At 37.3% G+C, this 21,302-nt stretch overlaps 2 protein-coding genes across 2 annotated transcripts; both read left to right on the top strand.

Moving 5' to 3' along the window:
• Positions 1-626: 626 nt before the first annotated feature.
• Positions 627-5,371, top strand: LOC104909018 (vesicle-associated membrane protein 711). Its single transcript, XM_010698198.4, has 4 exons — positions 627-1,092; positions 4,127-4,317; positions 4,717-4,880; positions 5,086-5,371. Exons 1-4 carry the CDS (start codon positions 876-878, stop codon positions 5,174-5,176), a joined length of 663 nt encoding a protein of 220 aa, XP_010696500.1. The 5' UTR covers positions 627-875; the 3' UTR covers positions 5,177-5,371.
• Positions 5,372-9,912: 4,541 nt separating this feature from the next.
• LOC104909028 (hypothetical protein) lies at positions 9,913-20,363 on the top strand. The gene is made up of 10 exons (XM_010698208.4): positions 9,913-11,867; positions 12,583-13,035; positions 13,130-13,431; positions 15,039-15,773; positions 15,856-16,134; positions 16,252-16,413; positions 16,514-17,452; positions 17,541-17,756; positions 18,455-18,715; positions 19,636-20,363. The coding sequence occupies exons 1-10, from the start codon at positions 10,394-10,396 to the stop codon at positions 19,999-20,001; spliced, it is 5,187 nt and encodes a 1,728-aa protein (XP_010696510.1). The 5' UTR covers positions 9,913-10,393; the 3' UTR covers positions 20,002-20,363.
• The last annotated feature ends 939 nt before the right edge of the window (positions 20,364-21,302 follow it).

Below are 21,302 nucleotides of genomic sequence, written 5' to 3'. Positions count from 1 at the left end.
TAATGTTGCCAAGTTTTGATTTATACTCTTCATTTGGGAGATAAACAACCACGCCATGAGGCATAACAAACTTCAATATTATCTTATTTTCCAATGTGGTTATTTTTTTTAAAAAAAAGGTAAGGAGAAGGCGTCCTAACATTATCGTACCTTCGCACAGGTCAACCCAGTTCGGGCTTGCAGGCGAGGTCTCTTGGGAGTAGGGGGAATGATAAAGGGAAATCCCCACCTCCAAAGTACCTCTAATGGGGTTTGATCCCACTATCTCAAGGTTGTGAGATACAAACCAAACCACTAAACCAAGTACTACTTGGTCGGTTAGTTTATTGATATATACATGTAATACTTAGTATTATGTAAATTATTGTCTTAACTAATCAAGTAGTACTTAGTCGAGTAGTTTGGTTTGTATCTCATAACCTTAAGGTTGTGGGATCAAATCCCAATAGGGGCACTTTGGAGGGAGGGGGAACCCACTCCTAAAAGGCCTTGCCTGAAAACCCAAATCAAGTCAATTTATACGAGGTTACGATGCGGTTAGAACGTTTCTCCCTACCTTAAAATTGAAGAAATAATTGTCTTAACTTATAGATACTTGTCGACGTTCAGTGTCAAGTGTCAACCACTGTCATTTTTTGGGTCCCCATTGAAAACCCTTTCAAAATTTAAAAACCTCGAAACAATCCCACTCAACCATAAACAACTAAATTCCGCCAAAAACCACCCAAATCAAAATCCCTAAAACCCCTTTTTCAGCAAATCCAAAACCCACCAAATTCTCTTACTTCCTCACACACCCATGTCTTCCATCAACTAAAACTTCTCACATACCAAAAAATAGTAAAAAGAAAAAAAACGAAGCTTAAACCTCAAAAATGGCGATATTATACGGGATGGTAGCTCGTGGAACGGTGGTATTAGCGGAGTATTCCGCAACAACTACGAACGCCGGTGCAATTGCGAAGCAAATTCTCGAGAAAACTCCCGGAAATAACGATACCCATGTGTCGTACTCTCAGGATCGATACGTGTTCCACCTTAAACGCACTGATGGTCTTTCTGTTCTTTGCATGGCTGACGACTCTCTTGGCCGTATGTTTCTCTTTCCTGATTTTGTTAATTTGGGATTTTTTTTTGAATATTAATTTGGGTTGTGATTAGATGTTTAAATTAACAGCACGATTGAGTTTTTTTTTTTATTTTTTGGTATGTGTTGAACTGTTGATTATGTATGGATTATGATTTTTCTTCTGCTTCTTGATTGTGATTGGCCAAAAATTGGGGGGGTTTTGTTGGGTTTAATTTTGAGTGATGAATAAGTTGTTCAAATACCGGTATAGTTGAGCTAAAGTCGAGCTTAGTTCTTACGGCCTGTTTTGTAAGCGGTCATACGTGGGGTGATGGTAATGCATCTACGAAACGGACTGATTAAGGTTTAAGTTCTGCTTGGTGATTAGTGAGCCGGAGTATTTTGGTGATTAGTGAGCCGTAGTGTTAATTTGTTAAGAAATTTTCATGTATTAGGGGTCGTTTGGTTCAAGAAATGGAATGGAAAGGGAATAGATACAAATAGAGGAGGGGAATGGTAACAAAAATAGCTACCCTGATTGAGTGTTTGGTTCAAGTTAAGGAATGAAAATGAAGGGTAACCATTACCTTCAAGTAATGGATTTTGTTACTTGAGGGGGAAGGAAAGTTAACAAATTGGGGGAATCCGTCAAGTAATTTTAAGGGATTGATGAGGGGTTGAACCAAACATGAATAAAGGGAATCGATAATTTATTCCATTTCTTGAAGTCTAAAGATAGTGAACCAAACGACCCCTAAGTGGTAATGGATATTTATGAAGGAAAATAGATATTTGAGGATAAAGTTACATTACTTCGGATATTGGCATGAGATTTTCTTACAAACTAACACTTAACTTTATTGCCATTACCGCAATTAATGATCGCATATCAAACAGGCCGGTCAAGTTTAAAGTTTCGCTTGCTGATTAGTGAGCTGGGGTATGTTGAAACTCATAATATAACTGAAAAAAGAAATTTTCAATTATTTATGATGTGTCTTGGAGACGTAAAAGGTATATTATGGAAATTGGAGAAGGATAGATTAGAGGGTAGTATGCCAATAATCCCTTTTCTTCAAAAGGAAAAAGAAATTTCTATTTTAAGGGCATTTTAAAAAACTGTTGGAGTATAATGTATATACCAGGTAAATTCTGTGATTATATTTTGTTAGTAGTAGTTTATAGTAGAATTCAAAGTTTTTGAAGAAATCCTAATCCAAAAAACCTCATATGGGGATTCTTATTTGAGAATGTTGATTCAAGTACTTGAAGATGTTGTAGATCTTGAAAATAGGGTATAATACATATCTCAGTAGTCCGTAGTCCTCTGATTTTGTGGTTAGTTGAAATGTGAACGATTTGAACGGTTTGAATATACAATTTTATAATTTCTTGGGATATAATGATGAAGTATGTATGGGAACCAAGCTGTTTATTTAACTATCCCATACTCCCATGTGATGGAACTTTTGTAAACTGGCTGCTTGCAGTGGTGTTTGAATTTCCCTTTTTGGGTGTGCCATAGTGGGAATTTGACTGGCTCTTCTGTCAATTTCTGGGAGTTGCAACAAACAGAGAGGTGCTAGGCACTGCCAGCTATTTCCTATTGGCATTCACTGGAATATAATGTTTCATTACCTTAGCAAACTTATTAAGTATTGTAAAAGTATGTTGAAGTTGTTTATAAGTTTTAGGAACGACAATGGCCGTTACCTTTCTTTCATTAAATTCTGCATGGGAATGTTGGTGCTTATGTTAACTATTAAGGGACGAAAATCATCGGTCATCCTAGTAAAGTGGCCATGCATCTCATGGTACCAAAGTACAAATTTTATTCGGCATCTAGTTCTTTCTATCTCTCTCTTCATCACACGGGTCCCTCTATTTATTTCTCTCTCCTCTCCTTAATTCCCGTGCCTCCCCCATGTTGCAATTAAATCTAAATGAAGGAAGTATATATTTTTTGGGTCATAGGTGTAATAGACACTTCTAAGTTAGTTGAGTCAGAGTGTGTTCGCGGACTAAATTCTGATTTAGGAGCACCTTCAATGGTATAATAAGTTTAAGACAAGATATGCAACAATAGCTAGGGAGCAGTGAAGGAGGGTGGGGTAAATCAAGTAAAAGCTCATTCCAGTAATAAGTAGATCATAGAATGCTGGCTGAAAGATCTTACGTACAGTGTGATTATCATGAAGGCTAATATGTACTAAGTCCGTTGAGGTTAGTGCTGTCTTATGCTTTATTATGAGCTGTATAGTTAGAGGAATGGTGACGATCATTAGATCGTAAGGTTTAGAGTAAAGCGTTGTCCTTCTCCCCTTATTTTTACTTACTGTAGGATAAATAAGTTTAAATAAGTGCCAATAAGTTTAAATATGGTCCAATAAGTTTAGATAAGTGAAGTATAGGTGAAGACAACACACCCTAAGTTTAACATGACGGAGGTCCTTTAGGTCTCCATAGGAATGTTACCATTACAAAAACGCTATTCAGAAGGATGAGCAGGCCTAATCAATGATGGATAATTAATAACTCCTAAATTATACGTACTTGAATGCTAAAAATTCTTTTAGATACAATTAAAGGAATACAAAAGTGTCCTAATTTTTATATCACATGTGATTATCTTGCTCAGCTATGGTTGGCTGGTTTATGAGATAGTTTACTTCCATGGCATTGTATCATTGGTTCTTTTGTCCCAGTATTTGATAGTATGGGAGACAATGCTTTCTGTTTGGTGCCTGCATTTTGGTTTGTAGCTTTCCAAGTAGTAACTAATCTATGTTAAGCCCTTTTTTTAAAAAAAAAAAACTTAAGACAAACATTAATATGGTATATATGTGGGCAATAGGTCCCTTGAAATTGTCTATTTCTTACGCCATCTCATTGGAAAAAAATTCCTGATTATTTTATGCCCAATTTTTGCATTCACTGCCTCTCAATATTGCCCCATTTAGTTACCTGGAAGTACAGATAATGGTTAGTCACATAATTTACTTGTCATTTAGTTTAATAATTAATACTCCTTTTTTTTATAATTTTGGATGTGTTCAGGTAGAATACCATTCGCATTTCTTGAAGACGTACATCAAAGATTTGTGAGGACTTATGGACGTGCTGTACTTACGGCCCAAGCCTATGCCATGAATGATGAATTTTCAAGGGTTCTGAGTCAGCAAATGGAGTACTATTCAAGTGACCCAAGTGCTGATAGAATTAATCGTTTAAGAGGTGAAATGGATCAGGTAAATGCCAGCCAGCTAATTTGAATGCATTACTGTTTTAATCAATAGTGTGAGCTTTGTTAAAAATGAAATTCTGCTTGTGGAGATGTGTTCGGATCTTCATTCCCTTAAGCATGGAAATTACTATGTTTCTTGGATTCTTCACTTTACCTCAAGTATTTGTGTCTAATCCTCGTCACTCTGATATGCATATGTGCCAAGTAAAGGAAAATTTTCATAAAGTACTTCAGTCAAACGCTTAAAAAAAACATTCCCGAGTCTGAGTAACATAGGGAAGTTGATCTTTGTGTTGTCTCTTGGTCTTGGGCGTGTATCTGACGCTCAGTTATATATCCTGCTGTCAGATGTGTTTTTTTACTTTGATTGACTTGCTTTGTATATCATCTCCTGCATTATTAGGTGAGGAATGTCATGATAGAGAACATTGATAAAGTGCTAGATAGAGGTGATCGCTTGGAGCTGATAGTTGATAAAACTGCCAACTTGCAAGGAAATACGTTTCGCTTCAGAAAGCAGGCTCGTCGTTTTAGAAGCAATGTGTGGTGGAAAAATTTTAAACTAATGTATGTATTCAGACCTATATATCTGTTTCCTTCTTTTCAAATCTTAGGTGATGTCTTATAAATGTTGTGTTGTGGCATTTCCTGCATTCAATTTTTATATCAACTCAGGCGTTGAGGTTTCACAATCTAATTGGTAATTGGGTGGTGTTTCTCGTCAAGTATGTAAGAAAGTTGTTCTTATATCATGCTATGGTTGATCTTGCAGGGTTTTGCTGATTTTTGCTCTCTTAATTATCATATATATTGTGCTTGCATTCATCTGTCACGGACCTGCACTACCGAGCTGTCTGAACTGAGATGATCAGACGCCACTGCTTGGTGGAAGAATGAAGATATTCTGCTTTTTTTTTTTTCTCTTTGTTGTGCCTGTGAATATATAGATGATGTTATCTGTGTAATGTTTGTAGGACTTTTGTAATTTTGGGTGTTGAATTTTACCCTTGAATCCTTTTTGTTTTGTTCTAAGTGTCACTTCGCTATTCTCTCTTGAATTCCTGTGTACATAGTTCTCTTTGATTTTTATGCAACATAACAAAAATTATGGTTACAAAGATGCTCTCTTTTCTTTTCTATTGGCAAAAAGTATATAGGTGAATGTGGCGAAGGCAAAAATCAAAAGTTGGAAGGATTTGCTTCTTTTTTTTCCTGATTTTGAAGACAATGGTGTAGAGCTAAGCTTTGCTTTGAATTGCTTACATGTAGTTTATTTTAATAAAGAAGATCGGAATGGCCCTCGCCTTAAGTGCCTCTGGACGGTAGGGATTTCGCTGTAGATTTTGCTTTCTAAGCACAGATCATAGGTATTGGATGTATCGTTAGGTTGTGCCGAGTCAAATCTGCTCCTCTGGCAACTTACCACAAGCACCCCACCCCATACGACTAGTTTGGGGGGGGGGGGGGCTGTTCGCCCTTTGTGAAGTGGGTGGGAAATACAATCCCTTGGTTGAGAGTATGTGTAGATGAACTCATTTCCCCAAATAAACAAACGTCATTACTTGATTAGGAATGGCAATGGGTCGGACTCGGGGCGGATGTAGCTAGATCCGAATTCGTCCCACTTCATAATCGGACCTCCATTTAGGATCCGAAACCGCATCCGACCCCGAATACACAAAGTCTGCATCCGATCCGACCAAAATTTATAGCACCCGCCTCCGAAGTCCGAATATTCGGACCTCCGAAAGTTTCAGTTCGAGTCCGACCCAATTGGTGCACCTCCGAGTCCGACCTGCTAAATTTCACTTTTTTAGAAAAAAAAAATTTAGATTCATTTTTCTGAAATAAGGAGTAAGTATTATAGTTAAGAAGGTAGACGACAAAATTTAGTCAAAAATGTGAAACTGAAATTCTCTTAAATTTGAAAAAATTCTCATCTTTAAATTCGAAAAAATTTAGACAGAAATGTGAAGCTGAAATTCTCATCTTAAAATGAAAAATTAAAACTGAAAATATTACCGTTAATACGTGTGAGTGAGTCCGACAAAGTGCGATGTCGTCGTCTAGTGTCTGGCGCCTGGCATCCGGCGGTGCGTCGTTGGTGTCCGGCGGTGCGTCTGGTGACTTACGGCTCGAAGAATGAAGACTGTAGGCTGTAGTAGTAGAGCCTAGTTTTTATATGCACGTGATGCGTGCGAAAATACGACGTAGAAAATTAAATTAAATTAAATATGACGTAGAAAATTAATTGTTAATTATATCGAATAAATTAGGGATACTTTAATTGTTGATGGTTTTCTTTTGGTAATGTCTTTTTTTATTTTTAAAATTAATTAGGTAGTTTCTTTTTTTATTTTTAAATTTTTTATTTTTTAATTAAAGTAAGTAGTTATTAGAATAGAGGTGTAATGAGGGTAAAATAAGATTTCTAATATTTTGGTGTCCTACCCCTCTTCCCATATAGAATAGAGATTAGAGAGTGAGAATGAAGATTGAAGAATGAAGGCTGTAGCAGTAGAGATTAGGGTTCACAATTTGAATTTTTACTCTTTTTTTTTACTGTTGGGAGTGGGAGTGTAGGACTTGGGAGTGATGGGTTGTATTGGACCATGGCCATTGGGCTTTGATTTTCGATATTAACTACTAACTCCCAAGTGTTAGAAACTTAGAAAAGGTTTAAATTTAAAGGTGGATACTTATCGAATTTAGATCGGACTCGGGTCGGATCATAAGCCGGATCGGATGCGGGTGGGACTCAATCGGGCCCTGTGGAGGGTCCAAGTCCGACCCACCTCCTATTCGGATTCGAACTTTTAAATCGGACTCGGATTCGGACTATTTTTTTCGGACTTGGGTCGGATTTTTTCCATCGGATGTAGTCGGAGTTGGATCGGATTCGGACCCAATTGCCATTCCTATACTTGATGATACAATTTTTATTTTTAATTTTTTTACATAATGAAAGTTAGGAGTTTAGGACACCCTTCTCTCAAGGAGACTTCTAACGAATCAATAAGAACTAATTTGTTTAGCAAAGATTCCATAGAAATATCCACGTCAATTGAAGCAACAGAATTATTGTGACCTTTTTTTATAGAAGATCTGCTACCCGATTAGCTTTTAGAAAAATATGCTTGATGGTGTGGAATTTAAACTAACGAAGCAAATGTCGAATGTTATCAATTAGGGTTTGGATAGTCCAAGGGCAAGTGTAATGCCCTTGCAGCACTCATCTACTTGATTATCTCCTTCACTGTATAGATCTTGAATGTGTTGCTGAATGGCAAGTATGAGTCCATTTCTTAATCTACAGGCTTCAGCAACGAGAGTTGAGGTTTGGCCAAATCGATAAACTTGAGCGGCCACAAGAAAACCGCCGGAGTTGCAAATGGCAACACCGGTAGCGACGGCTGATGAGTCAATAACTTAACCATCAAAGTTTAACTTGAAGCAACTGCAAGGGGAGGCTGCCAGCTAACAATTTAATTTTTCTTATATACTCAGATGTACTAATGTACATGGTAATCAATGCACCCAAGGCTTTAGTAAGCAAAATGAGAGCTTTAAAATACAGAAAATAACTTCAAGTATATTATTACTCCCTCCGTCTCAAAATATAGTTCATGTTTCTATTTCGGGAGTCAAATTTTACAAACTTTATGACCAAATATACTCGTTAATGTATAGACTAAAACATACTGACGTTAGGTACTTGTTAGATTCGTCTCATTGTGTACATTCACAATATCAACTTTTTATATTTTTTACTAATACGAAATAAAAGATATCGTAGGTCAAAGGTACGTCTTGGAGACCGTGCAAAAAGAAATAAGAACTATATTTTGGGATGGAGGGAGTATGTACATGGTTCATTCAATAAGTGGAGGCACATCATTCAATAAGTGGAGACTGTGCAAAACTATAAACTGGTACTTTATTTATGTATATCTCCTTCTCTCTTTTTTATTTTTTCTGTCAATTGCTTGACGACGTAGTGTAAACCCTCAACCCACCATAACTTTGGGCTCTCCTAGCAGCCTTCTGATTATATCGTTCCGGTCAACAATACATAGTGTTTGTCGGACCTTTTTCGATCTCAAACAAATTTAGGTTGAAGAATACTTTTTAATCCTAAAAAAAGTCCCAAAAATGACTTATTTTTCCCATAATTGGAATTTAAAATATTCCTAAGCCCAAACTTTATTGAACCCGGTTGGGTCTTGTCACCTCCAATCACTGAAATCCAATAACACTAATTATCAATATCCTTCAATTGTTTCAACAAGTTATGATATCTTTAGACCCAATAATAACGAGTAGGAGCTTCAGATCTAATTATAACTTCATGTTATGTCAAATATATAATTATTCATATTAAATATCCAAAATTTCTTTGGTACTCGGACCAGATAAAAATGCTAGTATATTTACCATACATTTCGAAATGGTTTTCTTAGTGACGCGTCTAGAACTTCATATTTGGTGAACCAGACTAGATGTTTAGCTTCTTCGTGAGAATTAACTTTAACTTGCCTTAAGTACATTTATATTAAAGGCTAATGCGAAAATATTCACGAGGTATATTCCCTTCAGTGTGGATTAAGAACATTGAAGTCCTTCAATTTCAAAGGGAAGATTATTATTGCTTATTTAGAATATCATATATCATCATTTCTTTTGTCATTAACGAGTTTCAAATGGACAAGAAGAACGAGGACAACAATGCATATTTCTCAATGTCATCAATAAGCTAAGCGATTGGCAGACTGATTAGCCATTTTCAACATTCATTATGCTAAAAAAGGTTTCAATGATTTTTGTTATTTCGAAAAAGCTTTGTTGCACCATCCTTTATGATCTAAGTGGTGTGACTTGCCCTTGAATTATGTTGGACTTAAAGAGCCTATTTTGTCTTTAGTTTTTCGGTAATCTGCTTTATTTTCTTGTTATTTTTATAGTTCGTATCTTATTTCGTTGTTGTTTACAAGAACAATTTGAGAGAAATTATTTTTAATTACTTATTTTTTTGATGGACTAGTATGACATACACTGATAAGGTTGACAATGTTTCACTCAGTCCAGCAAGAGATAGGGTGTTGATTATATACAAAGGGTATGCTATTCAAATTTTCTCCACTAAATTTAGTGTATGCTCTTCTAATCGAGCTAATATGCTAATGGGTTTAAAAAGAATTGCACTGGCAAGGAGTAATGCAATATATAGAAAATTTGATTATTCAAATCGATGAATCTCTCTCATGTTCATGTGGGTTATATAGTGAAAGTTATTAAGGAAGTGAGTGTAGTCAAGTCGATCGTGCATCAAGTTCACCCACAAATATTACTTCCACATTGTATTGTCAGATTTACATTGTTTTTGCGAAAGCAACAAAACTGGAGATTGATTGACAAATAAAGGAGCCGAACAAGACGAAGACCAAACACATTTCCATCTTCACTAATCCATCTCAAGCTTTCGTTACAATTTTACATTATAATATTTTCTTAGTTAGTTTAATTTTTCTTTTTAGGACCTGTTCCCCTCTCGCACAACAAAAAGATAAAATTTAGACTCGAATCATAATTATTTTAATCATGCACCATCTATAAAATTATTTTCAAATTGAAAAAATAATGTCATAATCTTTAACACTAAGATCATCCTTAAAAAAACAACAAAAAAACAATTCATACATATTCATTGGCAGCACCTGAATTACTAATAACCTAGGACTAAGAACATGATTCTAATATTTATTAAATATTACACTCAATTATAAATTATAATATTAAAATTTCCCATAAAAATAAATGTGCACAAAGCCAAAGTTATCATGCACCCCACCTCTCCCATCCTCCCCAAAAAAAAATTCCTCCATTTCTCTCTCTCTCTTCTCTTGTTCTCTACTATAACAAACCAAAATTTCACATACCAAAAAATAGGAAAAAAGAGAATATAACATAAGATTAGAAAATACACCAAACCTAAACCTAAGAAAGGAAACTCTTAACTCCAAAAAAAAAAACAACAAAATAAAAACACACAAACGCAAAATAAAAAAAAAACCACCATAGCTATGAAGCAACAACAAAACCTTCATCAACAACAACAACAATCTTCTTCATCTTCATCATCATCATCTTTATCTTCATCATTCGACGCAATTTCTCTCTCCTCAACTCCGGCGACAAGCAGCGGAGGCGGCGGCGGCGATCCTCCGGCGGCGATGTCATCATCGGAGGATTTATCGGCGGCGTCGACGGCGACAGGAGGACAAGAATCGATCGTGGTAGAAAAACGAGGAGATTTTTCGGCAATATGTAGATGGACGGTAGCAAATTTTCCGAAAATAAAAGCTAGGGCATTATGGAGTAAGTATTTTGAGGTAGGAGGTTTTGATTGTCGATTATTAGTATATCCAAAAGGTGATTCTCAAGCTTTACCTGGTTATATATCGGTTTATTTGCAAATTGTGGACCCTACAAAATCGCCATCAAATTCGTCTAGATGGGAGTGTTTTACTAGTTATCGATTGTCGCTTGTTAATGTTACGGATGATTCGAAAACTATACATAGGGATTCTTGGCATAGGTTTAGTAGTAAGAAAAAATCTCATGGATGGTGTGATTTTACGCCGTCGAATTGTATACTGGATTCTAAAGGTGGCTTTGTGTTTAATGGGGATTCGATTTTGATAATGGCGGATATTTTGATATTGAATGAGAGTGTTAGTTTTACAAGGGATAATAATAATAGTAATAATAATAATAATAATAACAATAATGGTAATAATAGTAATAGTGAGGTGCAATGTGGGGTTGGGGGAGGAGGAGGAGGGGTGATTTCGGGGGTGGGGAATGCAGGGTCGTCGTCTTCGTCTGATGTTTTGAGTGGGAAGTTTACTTGGAAGGTGCATAATTTTAGTTTGTTTAAGGAGATGATTAAGACTCAGAAGATTATGAGCCCGGTTTTTCCTGCTGGGGAGTGTAATTTGAGGATTAGTGTGTATCAGAGCTCGGTGAATGGGGTGGAGCATTTGTCTATGTGTTTGGAGAGTAAAGACACGGAGAAGAGTAGTGGAACGACGGTGTTGCTGTCGGATAGGAGTTGTTGGTGCTTGTTTAGGATGTCGGTGTTGAATCAGAAGCCGGGGTTGAATCATATGCAGAGGGATTCGTATGGGAGGTTTGCAGCAGATAATAAGAGTGGTGATAATACAAGCTTGGGATGGAATGATTATATGAAGATGTTGGATTTTGTTGGTCCGGATGCAGGATTTTTGGTGGATGATACCGCGGTTTTCAGCACTTCGTTTCATGTTATCAAGGAGTTCAGTAATTTTTCTAAGAATGGAACTGCTTTAGGAGTGAGGGCTGGAAGTGGTAGTTCGAGGAAGTCAGATGGTCATAGCGGGAAATTTACTTGGAGGATTGATAATTTTACCAAGTTGAAGGACCTTCTGAAGAAAAGGAAGATTACCGGACTTTGCATTAAGAGCAGAAGGTTTCAGATTGGCAATCGGGACTGTCGCCTTATTGTTTATCCCCGAGGTACATGAGTCATTTTCTTTTCCAACTAGTTTATCAATATCTTGAGCTGCCCATGTCTTCTGCTTTGATGCTCATGTGCTTCTGCATACGTATGTTCTGTTTGAATTGAAGATATGCCAGTATTATATAGTTCATATAAGTTGGCTGAAAACAGTGTTCCATTTTCCATAGTATTCCAATTTAGAAGACGAGATAATGCCCCGCCCCCGTTCTTCTATTTTCAATTCGTATTTCGTGTCACATGTATTTCCCCGTCTTCAAAATTGTCTGTGTTCTTACCTAGGCCAAAAGGTGCAAAGATTTAACTCCTTGGTAATTAAGTAATTTATAATCTAGTGAAAGGAGAATTGGTTGTTTCGTGAATCATATTTCATATACTAATTCCAATTCAAGTCACATGTATCTCCCCTTCTTCAAAATTGTCTCTGTTCTTATCTAGGCCATAGATTGTAAATGTTAAGTTCCTTATAAGTAGTTTATAATCATATTGCATACCAAAATTCTTGGGCAGAGTGTCTTGGACCCAATTTTATAGAACTGTGTTTAAGGTGCCATCTATCTGATGTTGAGGGGGCCATGCAATGCAAGTGTATAGTTGTATATCACTGGCTTTATTGGTATATCAAGGTCTGTTCCTCAGAAAACTAGGTTCTGAATTTTGATGATGGCCCTTTCTTCTCATTTCCTGCAAAGCCTTATATTCTTGTGCTACCAGGGCAGTCTCAACCTCCATGTCATCTCTCTGTATTTCTGGAGGTTACGGATTCTCGAAATACTTCCAGTGATTGGAGTTGCTTTGTTAGTCATAGACTATCAGTTGTGAACCAGAAGATGGAGGAGAAATCTGTGACGAAAGAATCACAAAACCGCTACTCCAAAGCTGCCAAGGATTGGGGTTGGCGTGAATTTGTTACACTTACTAGCTTATTTGATCAAGACTCAGGATTCCTGGTGCAGGACAGTGTTATTTTCTCAGCAGAAGTTCTTATTTTGAAGGAAACCTCCATCATGGAGGACTTCTCTGAGACCAGTTGTGAGGCTGATGGCAGTGGGAAGAAAAGTTCGTTTACATGGAAAGTTGAAAATTTTTTGTCCTTCAAGGAAATAATGGAAACCAGGAAAATCTTCAGCAAATTCTTTCAGGCTGGAGGATGTGAGCTACGTATTGGTAGGTGCAAAATCTTTAAATCTTCTTTACTGCCCCATGTTCTCTGTTGCATGGTTGATGGTAATTAGTTGATGGCTTTACTTTTATGGCACAGGCGTTTACGAGTCCTTTGACACCATATGCATATATCTGGAGAGTGATCAATCAGCTGGAAGTGATCCTGATAATAATTTTTGGGTTAGGTACAGAATGGCTGTGGTGAACCAGAAGAATCCTGCCAAGACTGTATGGAAGGAGTCCTCTATCTGTACAAAGACTTGGAACAATTCGGTTCTCCAGTTTATGAAGGTTTCTGACATGTTAGAACCAGATGCTGGGTTTCTTTTGCGAGATACTGTGGGTTTTGTCTGTGAAATCTTGGATTGCTGTCCTTGGTTCGAGTTCTCTGACTTGGAGGTAATTGAATTTTCTTTCCTTTGCGTCCATAGATGATTTTGGGTCAATTTAGTGGCTATGAACTTCTAACCAAACTATATAATAGAAAAATTGTACACTGTATATCTCCCTTTTTATCCAAATAATCTAATAGTATATATAATGGCAATAACTTGCAACTCAATATGCACATCGCTTTGTAAATTCTTCTTATAGCTCCTATCATTTCTTGAGTTTAGTGCATACTTTGTATTGTGGTTTCCTCGGTTCTCAGGTTTCTAGGTATGGTTGCAACTAAGAAACTTTGGATATTAATAAGATTAGTTTCTTAGCCCATACAATGCATGAGTTTTACAATATTTTAGCCTTTTCCTTCTGAAGAGTTAAAGTTATTAACTTCAGCAATGCAGTTTGATTAGGTTTTGTTTTATCTTATCAAATGTTAAATTGCAAGATCATACGAATATAGATAAATGTATGTAGAATTACCAAAGGAACAAAATTATCAATTGCCAGAATTTTAATCATAAAATCCCTTGTAGTCATGAAAGGACACGTTCCCATTCTCGGGGTTCCTGGATTTTGGTTGATGGGTTTGCCTTTTGGCATATTGATTGATACTGTTTCTCTTGCTGTTTATGTGGTTCATTTAGCATATTTTGCTTCATGGTGGAGTTCTGTTGGCTTGCTTTTGCTTGAAATTTTGGTTTAGCGTTGACTTCATAGAAAGTTTACGTCTTTTAACTGATGGATTATCATTATTTGGTATTAAGAATGTGATTAAACATCACAATGTATAGATGTAGAGGAAGAGGAAGAGGGAGAGGCAGGGGCAGGGGAAGGGAAAGCTGAAAGGGAAGGAAGACAACAACTTTGATGAAGAAGAGGAAGGGGAAAAGATTGGTGATCACGAAGATGGGTAAAAGTCAAAAGGGAAAGACATAGATATTAGGGAAAGGCAAAGGGTTGGATATACAACTATTTTCTTCTAAAAAGGACAAAGAATGATGAGTTTAGTAAGAAGAAGACGTGTCGTTTTATGTTTTTGTTGATAAATACTTTCCTTCTTATCTATTATTATTACCATAATTTGACTACCTTGAACTTTAAGAGTTGAGAATCAATGGACATAGGCTTCTCCTGTGTTTCCTTAAAGGTGCGAATCTTTTGATATTTGCTTATGTTATCTGAACCAAAGCTTCCAGAGAATAAGCTGGCAGAATGACAATAGAACCCTTTTGTGTATTCCAAAACGTCCGCAGATGGTCCGAAATCTGTTAAAAAGGTTTGTGGGTGCAATACATCTTTCTATTCACTTTCAGGAATTGGAAAATCGTCGCTATTAGACACTGTTAGCTGTACTATCTCTCCAGTTGCTTAAGCTCTCATGTAAAATGCGTTTCTCTCAGCACACTTTTGCTTGCTTGCGAAAGCCTTATATGGTATGTCAGATATTTAGAAGAGCCGAGTTATTGTGACATGCTATTAATTGTTTGACCTTCTTCGATTGAATGCTTTTTCTTTTTTCTTTTTCTTTATCACATGTTATTGCTGTTGTTGCTTTTGCTTGCTAGTGCATGCTTATCCTCTGCTAACTTGTTGCAAATATCTGATTTCATTTTGATCAGGTTCTTGCCTCTGAGGATGATCAGGACGCTCTGACAACTGACCCTGATGAACTGATAGATTCTGAAGACAGTGAAGGAATAAGTGGTGATGAAGAGGACATCTTTAGGAAGCTTTTGTCTAGAGCAGGGTTTCATCTTACATACGGGGATAATCCTTCACAACCACAAGTCACATTAAGAGAGAAGCTTTTAATGGATGCTGGTGCTATAGCTGGGTTTTTGACTGGACTTCGTGTCTATCTTGATGATCCCGCCAAAGTGAAGCGCTTACTCCTTCCTACCAAGCTTTCTGGTACCAATGATGGGAAGAAGGTCTCCAAATCGGAGGAATCATCTCCAAGTTTAATGAATTTGTTGATGGGAGTGAAAGTATTGCAGCAGGCAATTATTGATTTACTCTTGGACATAATGGTCGAATGTTGTCAGCCTTCAGAAGAAAGCCCTAGTGATGATGTGTGTGATGCAAATTCAAAGGATTCTCCAGATGGTAGTGTAGTCCTAGAGTCGGAGAGAGTAAATGGAGCAACAGATCAAATTGAACACCCTTTGTTTGAGAGATTAGATTCTGGAGCCAGTGGAAGTGTCAGTGCTGCTGCTGTTCAAAGCATGAGGACAAGCACAGGTATGGGCACAACTGAGATTGATGTGCGTGAGAAAGTTATTCCTGGACAGCCTACATTTCCACCAGAAACTTCTGGTCGAGGATTGTCTGAACCAGCTTCTCTTCGCTCAAAGGTAAATTTCCTGCTCATTAAAACTATTATACTGAAAGTTGGATGAGGTGTTTTTTGATTTCTTGTGGTACTTCATTTTTCAGACTAAGTGGCCTGAGCAATCTGAGGAGCTGTTAGGACTGATAGTAAATTCTTTGAGAGCATTGGATGGAGCTGTCCCTCAAGGATGTCCGGAGCCAAGACGAAGGCCTCAATCTGCACAAAAGATTGCTCTTGTGTTGGATAAAGCTCCTAAGCATTTGCAACCGGATCTTGTCGCTTTAGTACCCAAATTGGTTGAGCATTCTGAGCATCCTCTTGCTGCTTCTGCGCTTCTTGATAGGCTCCAGAAGCCCGATGCAGAACCTGAGTTGAGGCTACCTGTAAGATAGCCCTCTTGAGTGCTTGATCTCTTTCTTTCATGGTCAAATATGACTAAAGTGTGTTGAAGTTCCCTATCATAACTCCTTTTTTATTTTATTTTATGAATATATTACTAGGTCTTTGGTGCTTTAAGTCAATTAGAGTGCAGCAGCGAGGTCTGGGAACGTGTTTTGTTTCAGTCTTTTGCACTTCTGGCTGACTCAAATGATGAACCTTTGGCAGCAACAATAAATTTCGTATTGAAGGCTGCAACTCATTGCCAGCATCTTCAGGAAGCTGTGAGTAATTTATTATTTCCTGACTTTTTGGGTACTTTCCTAGCAGTTGTGTGCTTGCTTTTGTTTCAGGTATCTAATGTTTCTTTATTCCTCCCTGTAGGTTAAGTCACTCCGTGTAAGGTTAAAACAACTGGGACCAGAGATTTCGCCTTGTGTTCTTGACTTTCTAACTAGGACTGTACATAGTTGGGCAGATGTTTCAGAAGCTATTCTTAGAGATATCGACTCCGATGATGATTGCGGTGTAAATTGTTCGTCATTGCCTAACGGGGTGTTCTTTTTTGGTGAAAATGGCCCCCCGTCTGAAATCTTAAATGTGATGAATGAGCGTTCGTTTTGTGGTAGTCATCATTTTTCTGATATCTATCTCCTGATTGAAATGTTATCCATACCTTGCCTTGCTGTTGATGCTTCTCAGACTTTTGAGAGAGCTGTATCTCGTGGGGCCATAATGGCTCCATCTGTAGCAATGGTCTTAGAGAGACGGCATTCCCAGAGAGTTGGCTATAATGCAAGATTTCTTGCTGAAGCATTGCAGCAAACAGATGCAGTAGTAGAGGGAGAGGTCAATGATCAACTTAGAGCCACCCAAGATGACTTTACTACACTTCTTGGTCTGACAGAGACGTTGGCAGTTTCCAGAGATTCTCGTGTAAAAGGCTTTGTAAAGTTGCTTTATACTATTTTGTTTAAATGGTATGCTGATGATACCTATCGTGGGAGAATGCTGAAGAGACTCGTTGATCGTGCAACCTGTAGTACGGATAGTGCTCGAGAATTAGATTTTGATATGGAAATTCTGGTATTACTTGTTTGTGAGGAGCAAGAAATTATAAGACCAGTTCTTAGCATGATGCGGGAGGTTGCTGAACTTGCAAATGTTGATCGCGCAGCACTTTGGCACCAACTATGTTCTAGTGAAGATGAAATTGTCAGACTTCGTGAAGAATGGAAATCAGATATGTCTAATTTGGCTAGAGAGAAAGCTCTGATATCACAGAAGTTGAATGATGCTGAAGCTACCAATAATCGTATTAAGGTACTTATTGTGCTTATACCAATGATCTGCGCAGAATGTGTTTGCGTGATTGTGTCATTTGATCGTTGACTTTTCCATGAAATTCCAGTGTGAAATGAAGGCTGAGGTGGACCGTGTTACTCGTGAAAAGAAGGAACTCTCTGAACAAATACAGGATGTTGAAAGTCAACTTGATTGGCATCGTGCTGAGCGAGATGAGGAGATCACGAAGCTAACTGCCGATAAACGGACATTGCAGGATCGTCTTCATGATGCGGAGGTGCAACTAGCTCAATTGAAGTCCAGGAAGCGTGATGAGCTGAAGGTGCGGTGTTCTCTGTCCTTTTGTTAGGCTGACATGACCAGCTATTTACTATTGTTGTGATTTGCTAATGGATATATGCTAAGAAAATCTTTAATGACAGTAATAATGGTTATGGTGGGCATAGGTGATGGGCAATGCACGTAATGGGATCTTTTATTTCTCTTTTCTTATGTGTTTGACGTGGTGGGAGGTGCTCTGTTGTGATCATGGTTTATATGTTGCCTGATTTGCCTCTATGCAATGTATCGGTCAGTAAGCATTGTTTCTTTTAGCTTGCTGAATTTGATCTCTAGGCTTTGATCGATATAGAGCTGCTATGACTGATAAACTTGCTGATGCAGGCCAATATGGCTAGTAAGACAAATATAAAAGTTATGCTGCATTGACTGAGACCTTTTATAAACAGTGCAGTAAAAAGAAATTGTTTTTTCCATGTATGTCAGTATGGCCATTACTGTGATTTTGGCTGTAACTGTGATGCTTGTGTACCCGGTGCTGCTTTGAGATTTTAGATACTGAAGTAGAATAGATTATGTTTAATGTCTGTGCATGCTAATAGCTGGACATGAGTTTGTTGTGCATCAACATCACAATTTATGGATGCTTGGGATATTTTCTTTCCGGCCTACTCAAGTGGTGTGCTTACTTATACGGTGGTGCTGACTTGTGCTTTCTGACATTTGTGGTGAATATCACAGAGAATAGTGAAGGAGAAGAACACTCTTGCTGAGCGTTTAAAAAACGCTGAAGCTGCAAGGAAAAGATTTGATGAAGAGTTAAAACGATATGCTACAGAAAATGTTTCAAGAGAGGAGATTAGGAAGTCCCTGGAGGATGAAGTGCGAAGGCTAACACAAACAGTTGGCCAAACTGAAGGGGAGAAGCGAGAGAAGGAGGAGCAAGTTGCTCGTTGTGAAGCATACATCGACGGGATGGAGTCAAAGTTGCAGGCTTGCCAGGTATTTGCCTTTAGCTTTTGATTAGTAAAAGGAAAACTGATTTTCAAATTTCCATTATGCTTGGTGTTATTGCATTTGCTTCGTGTGAATGATAATATCCTTCTATATTGCCTTTTACAAATTGGCCACTGTATAACTTTAATCAGGTTCGAAAGTTATCTGTATAACTACAAAATGCACACTGTGTGTTATTCCCTCCACCAGAAATACTAGTCGCACATAACTCTTATACAGGATATATCGTTTCATTGGTGTATGATTACCTTTCCTGAAATATCCTTGCTGAGATCAAGTATTGAGGGGGAATCTGTGATTGGTCCTATATAATATGTGTTTGGATCTTCTAGAGTTGTAAAATAACTCTATAAGGTAGAGTTTGAGCAATATCAACAATTGAATCTAAAATCAGTGGCTCATATATTCTCTTTACAAAATCCCCCCTATTTTATCTCATCAAAATCCACCCCTAAATCTTTCCCTTCCACCAAGATGAGCCCTTGATTTTAAAATTTATGGTTTAGATACAACTCTACCTTGTAGAGTTTCACTAAAACTCTAGAGGATCCAGACTCATATAATATAGGGTGGTTCAGTAAAATTGTGCGTTTTCAAATTTTGACTTTTGAGGAGTTGAGTAGTTAACCACGTAATCTTGAAATTTATTTTGTGAAGTGTGAATGGTTGTGTTTTCAGTTTAAGTGCTCAAAAGCCTAGTGATCTTCTGCGTGAGTTCATACTTCATAGTACAACCCCATCATTGTTATATTCAGTCCAATGAATAACTGCCTTTTCCGTTTTACATGTTAAAAGCTTTGAATTTTTTTATTATTTTTGTGTTAAGGGACAGCTGCCTATCAATTTCATATCCTTATGTTTTATTGGCACAGTTAGGCCTGACTAATTCCTCATTTTTCTTGCAGCAATACATCCATACCCTTGAGGCTTCACTTCAGGAAGAAATGTCAAGACATGCTCCTTTATATGGTGCTGGCTTGGAAGCTCTTTCAATGAAGGAGCTCGAGACCTTGGCTGGCATTCATGAAGCAGGTTTAAGGCAAATCCATACCCTCCAACAACAGCGCAAGGGTTCTCCTGCTGGTAGTCCTCATATTAGCCCACACACCCTTCCACACACTCATGCGTTATACTCAAATTTGCTTCCACATGCTGCACCACCGCCATCAGTGGCTGTCGGTTTGCCCCCTAACCTCCTTACAAATGGTGCTGGGATTCACGGCAATGGCCATGTGAATGGTGCAGTGGGACCCTGGTTCAATCATTCTTAAATTAGCTGAGAAATCGGTGTTTCAAAGCTCAGTTTTCTCGCTGGCCGTCTTACTCAAGGTTGCAAAATGCAATTGGTGGATCTAGGGGAAAAAAAAAAAGGTTTTCATTTTTTTGGGGGGTTGATACTAATTAGTGATTATGCCTCAACTTTGGCATTCAACTGTTGGTACTTAGAAGAGGTCTAAGGGATAAATGTATAGGTACGAGGATGGCGAAGTGTGGGGATAATATTTTGTAATTGCAAGTGAGAGAGGGGAGTGAGTCTCAAATGGAACTAGCAGTTGCAAATGCCTGCATTATTTTGTTCATCTTTCTTACCTCAAAAGGTCATATTAAAAGGCTTCGAAAGTTTTGGTAGCTATCTGTTACACCCTCGTTTAGCTTGGATCTTTGTATAGCATCTCCTCAAACTCCAATGGTATTCATTTTCTACGCCAAAATTTGTTTCGACTTTCTTTTTAGTATGACAAGAGGGATTGTACTAGATGGGAATCTCGTACAGGTTAAATTTACTTTTTTTTTTTAATTGACTAGACCGCACGGGAGTTGGGTGGAAAGATTAGGGGGAATTCCATCCCCTATGAGGCTATGATCATATGGCTAGTTATCAAATCTATTAGTCAAATTAAGAATAAAGGAAATGAAGGGGTGCAAATGTGCTATGCTAGTTTTTGCAACCCTTATTTACAAGACGAATATGAGACTTGAAAATCACAACAAATTTGTAGAAAGAATCTATTCTGGCTTCATATTGTGTCTAAAACATCTAACAGGGTTATCTTTGTAATAGTTTTCAAACTTGTTCTATGTGCAAGTTAAAAGATATAGAACTAATACGTGATGCTTCCTAGGATATTATACAATTCTTAGTGTGTATATATATGTCTTCTATGTCATATGTAATTGATATTAAATACAAATTCGAAAGAATGTGGGATCATGGCCTGTGTGTCATTAATCTTACTAATTACTTTTATGTTGATAACTTAGACGAACCAAAAGATGTACCTTTGGAAACCATCTAAATTTTCAATTATTGAGTTGACCCTTGATGATGATTAAGTGAGTGCATAATAATCCAATTCAATTCATGTTTGTTTTAGAGCACTAGAGTAACATTTTTACCATATTATTTATAGTTATTTTGAATCTTATACTCCCTCTAATTAGTTATCACTAAATCCTCTTTTTTTTTGAATTTTCCTGTACATAATATTAACCATTAATATCTCTGATTAGTAAAATTTATTTTGAAATTTTACATTGAGATAATCTAGTAAGTCTTTCACGACCATAATTT

The sequence above is a fragment of the Beta vulgaris genome, chromosome 2, assembly GCF_026745355.1.
Source record: "Beta vulgaris subsp. vulgaris cultivar EL10 chromosome 2, EL10.2, whole genome shotgun sequence".
In the NCBI taxonomy this organism is placed as follows: Eukaryota; Viridiplantae; Streptophyta; class Magnoliopsida; order Caryophyllales; family Amaranthaceae; genus Beta; species Beta vulgaris.
This window is presented reverse-complemented; position numbering and strand designations above follow the sequence as displayed.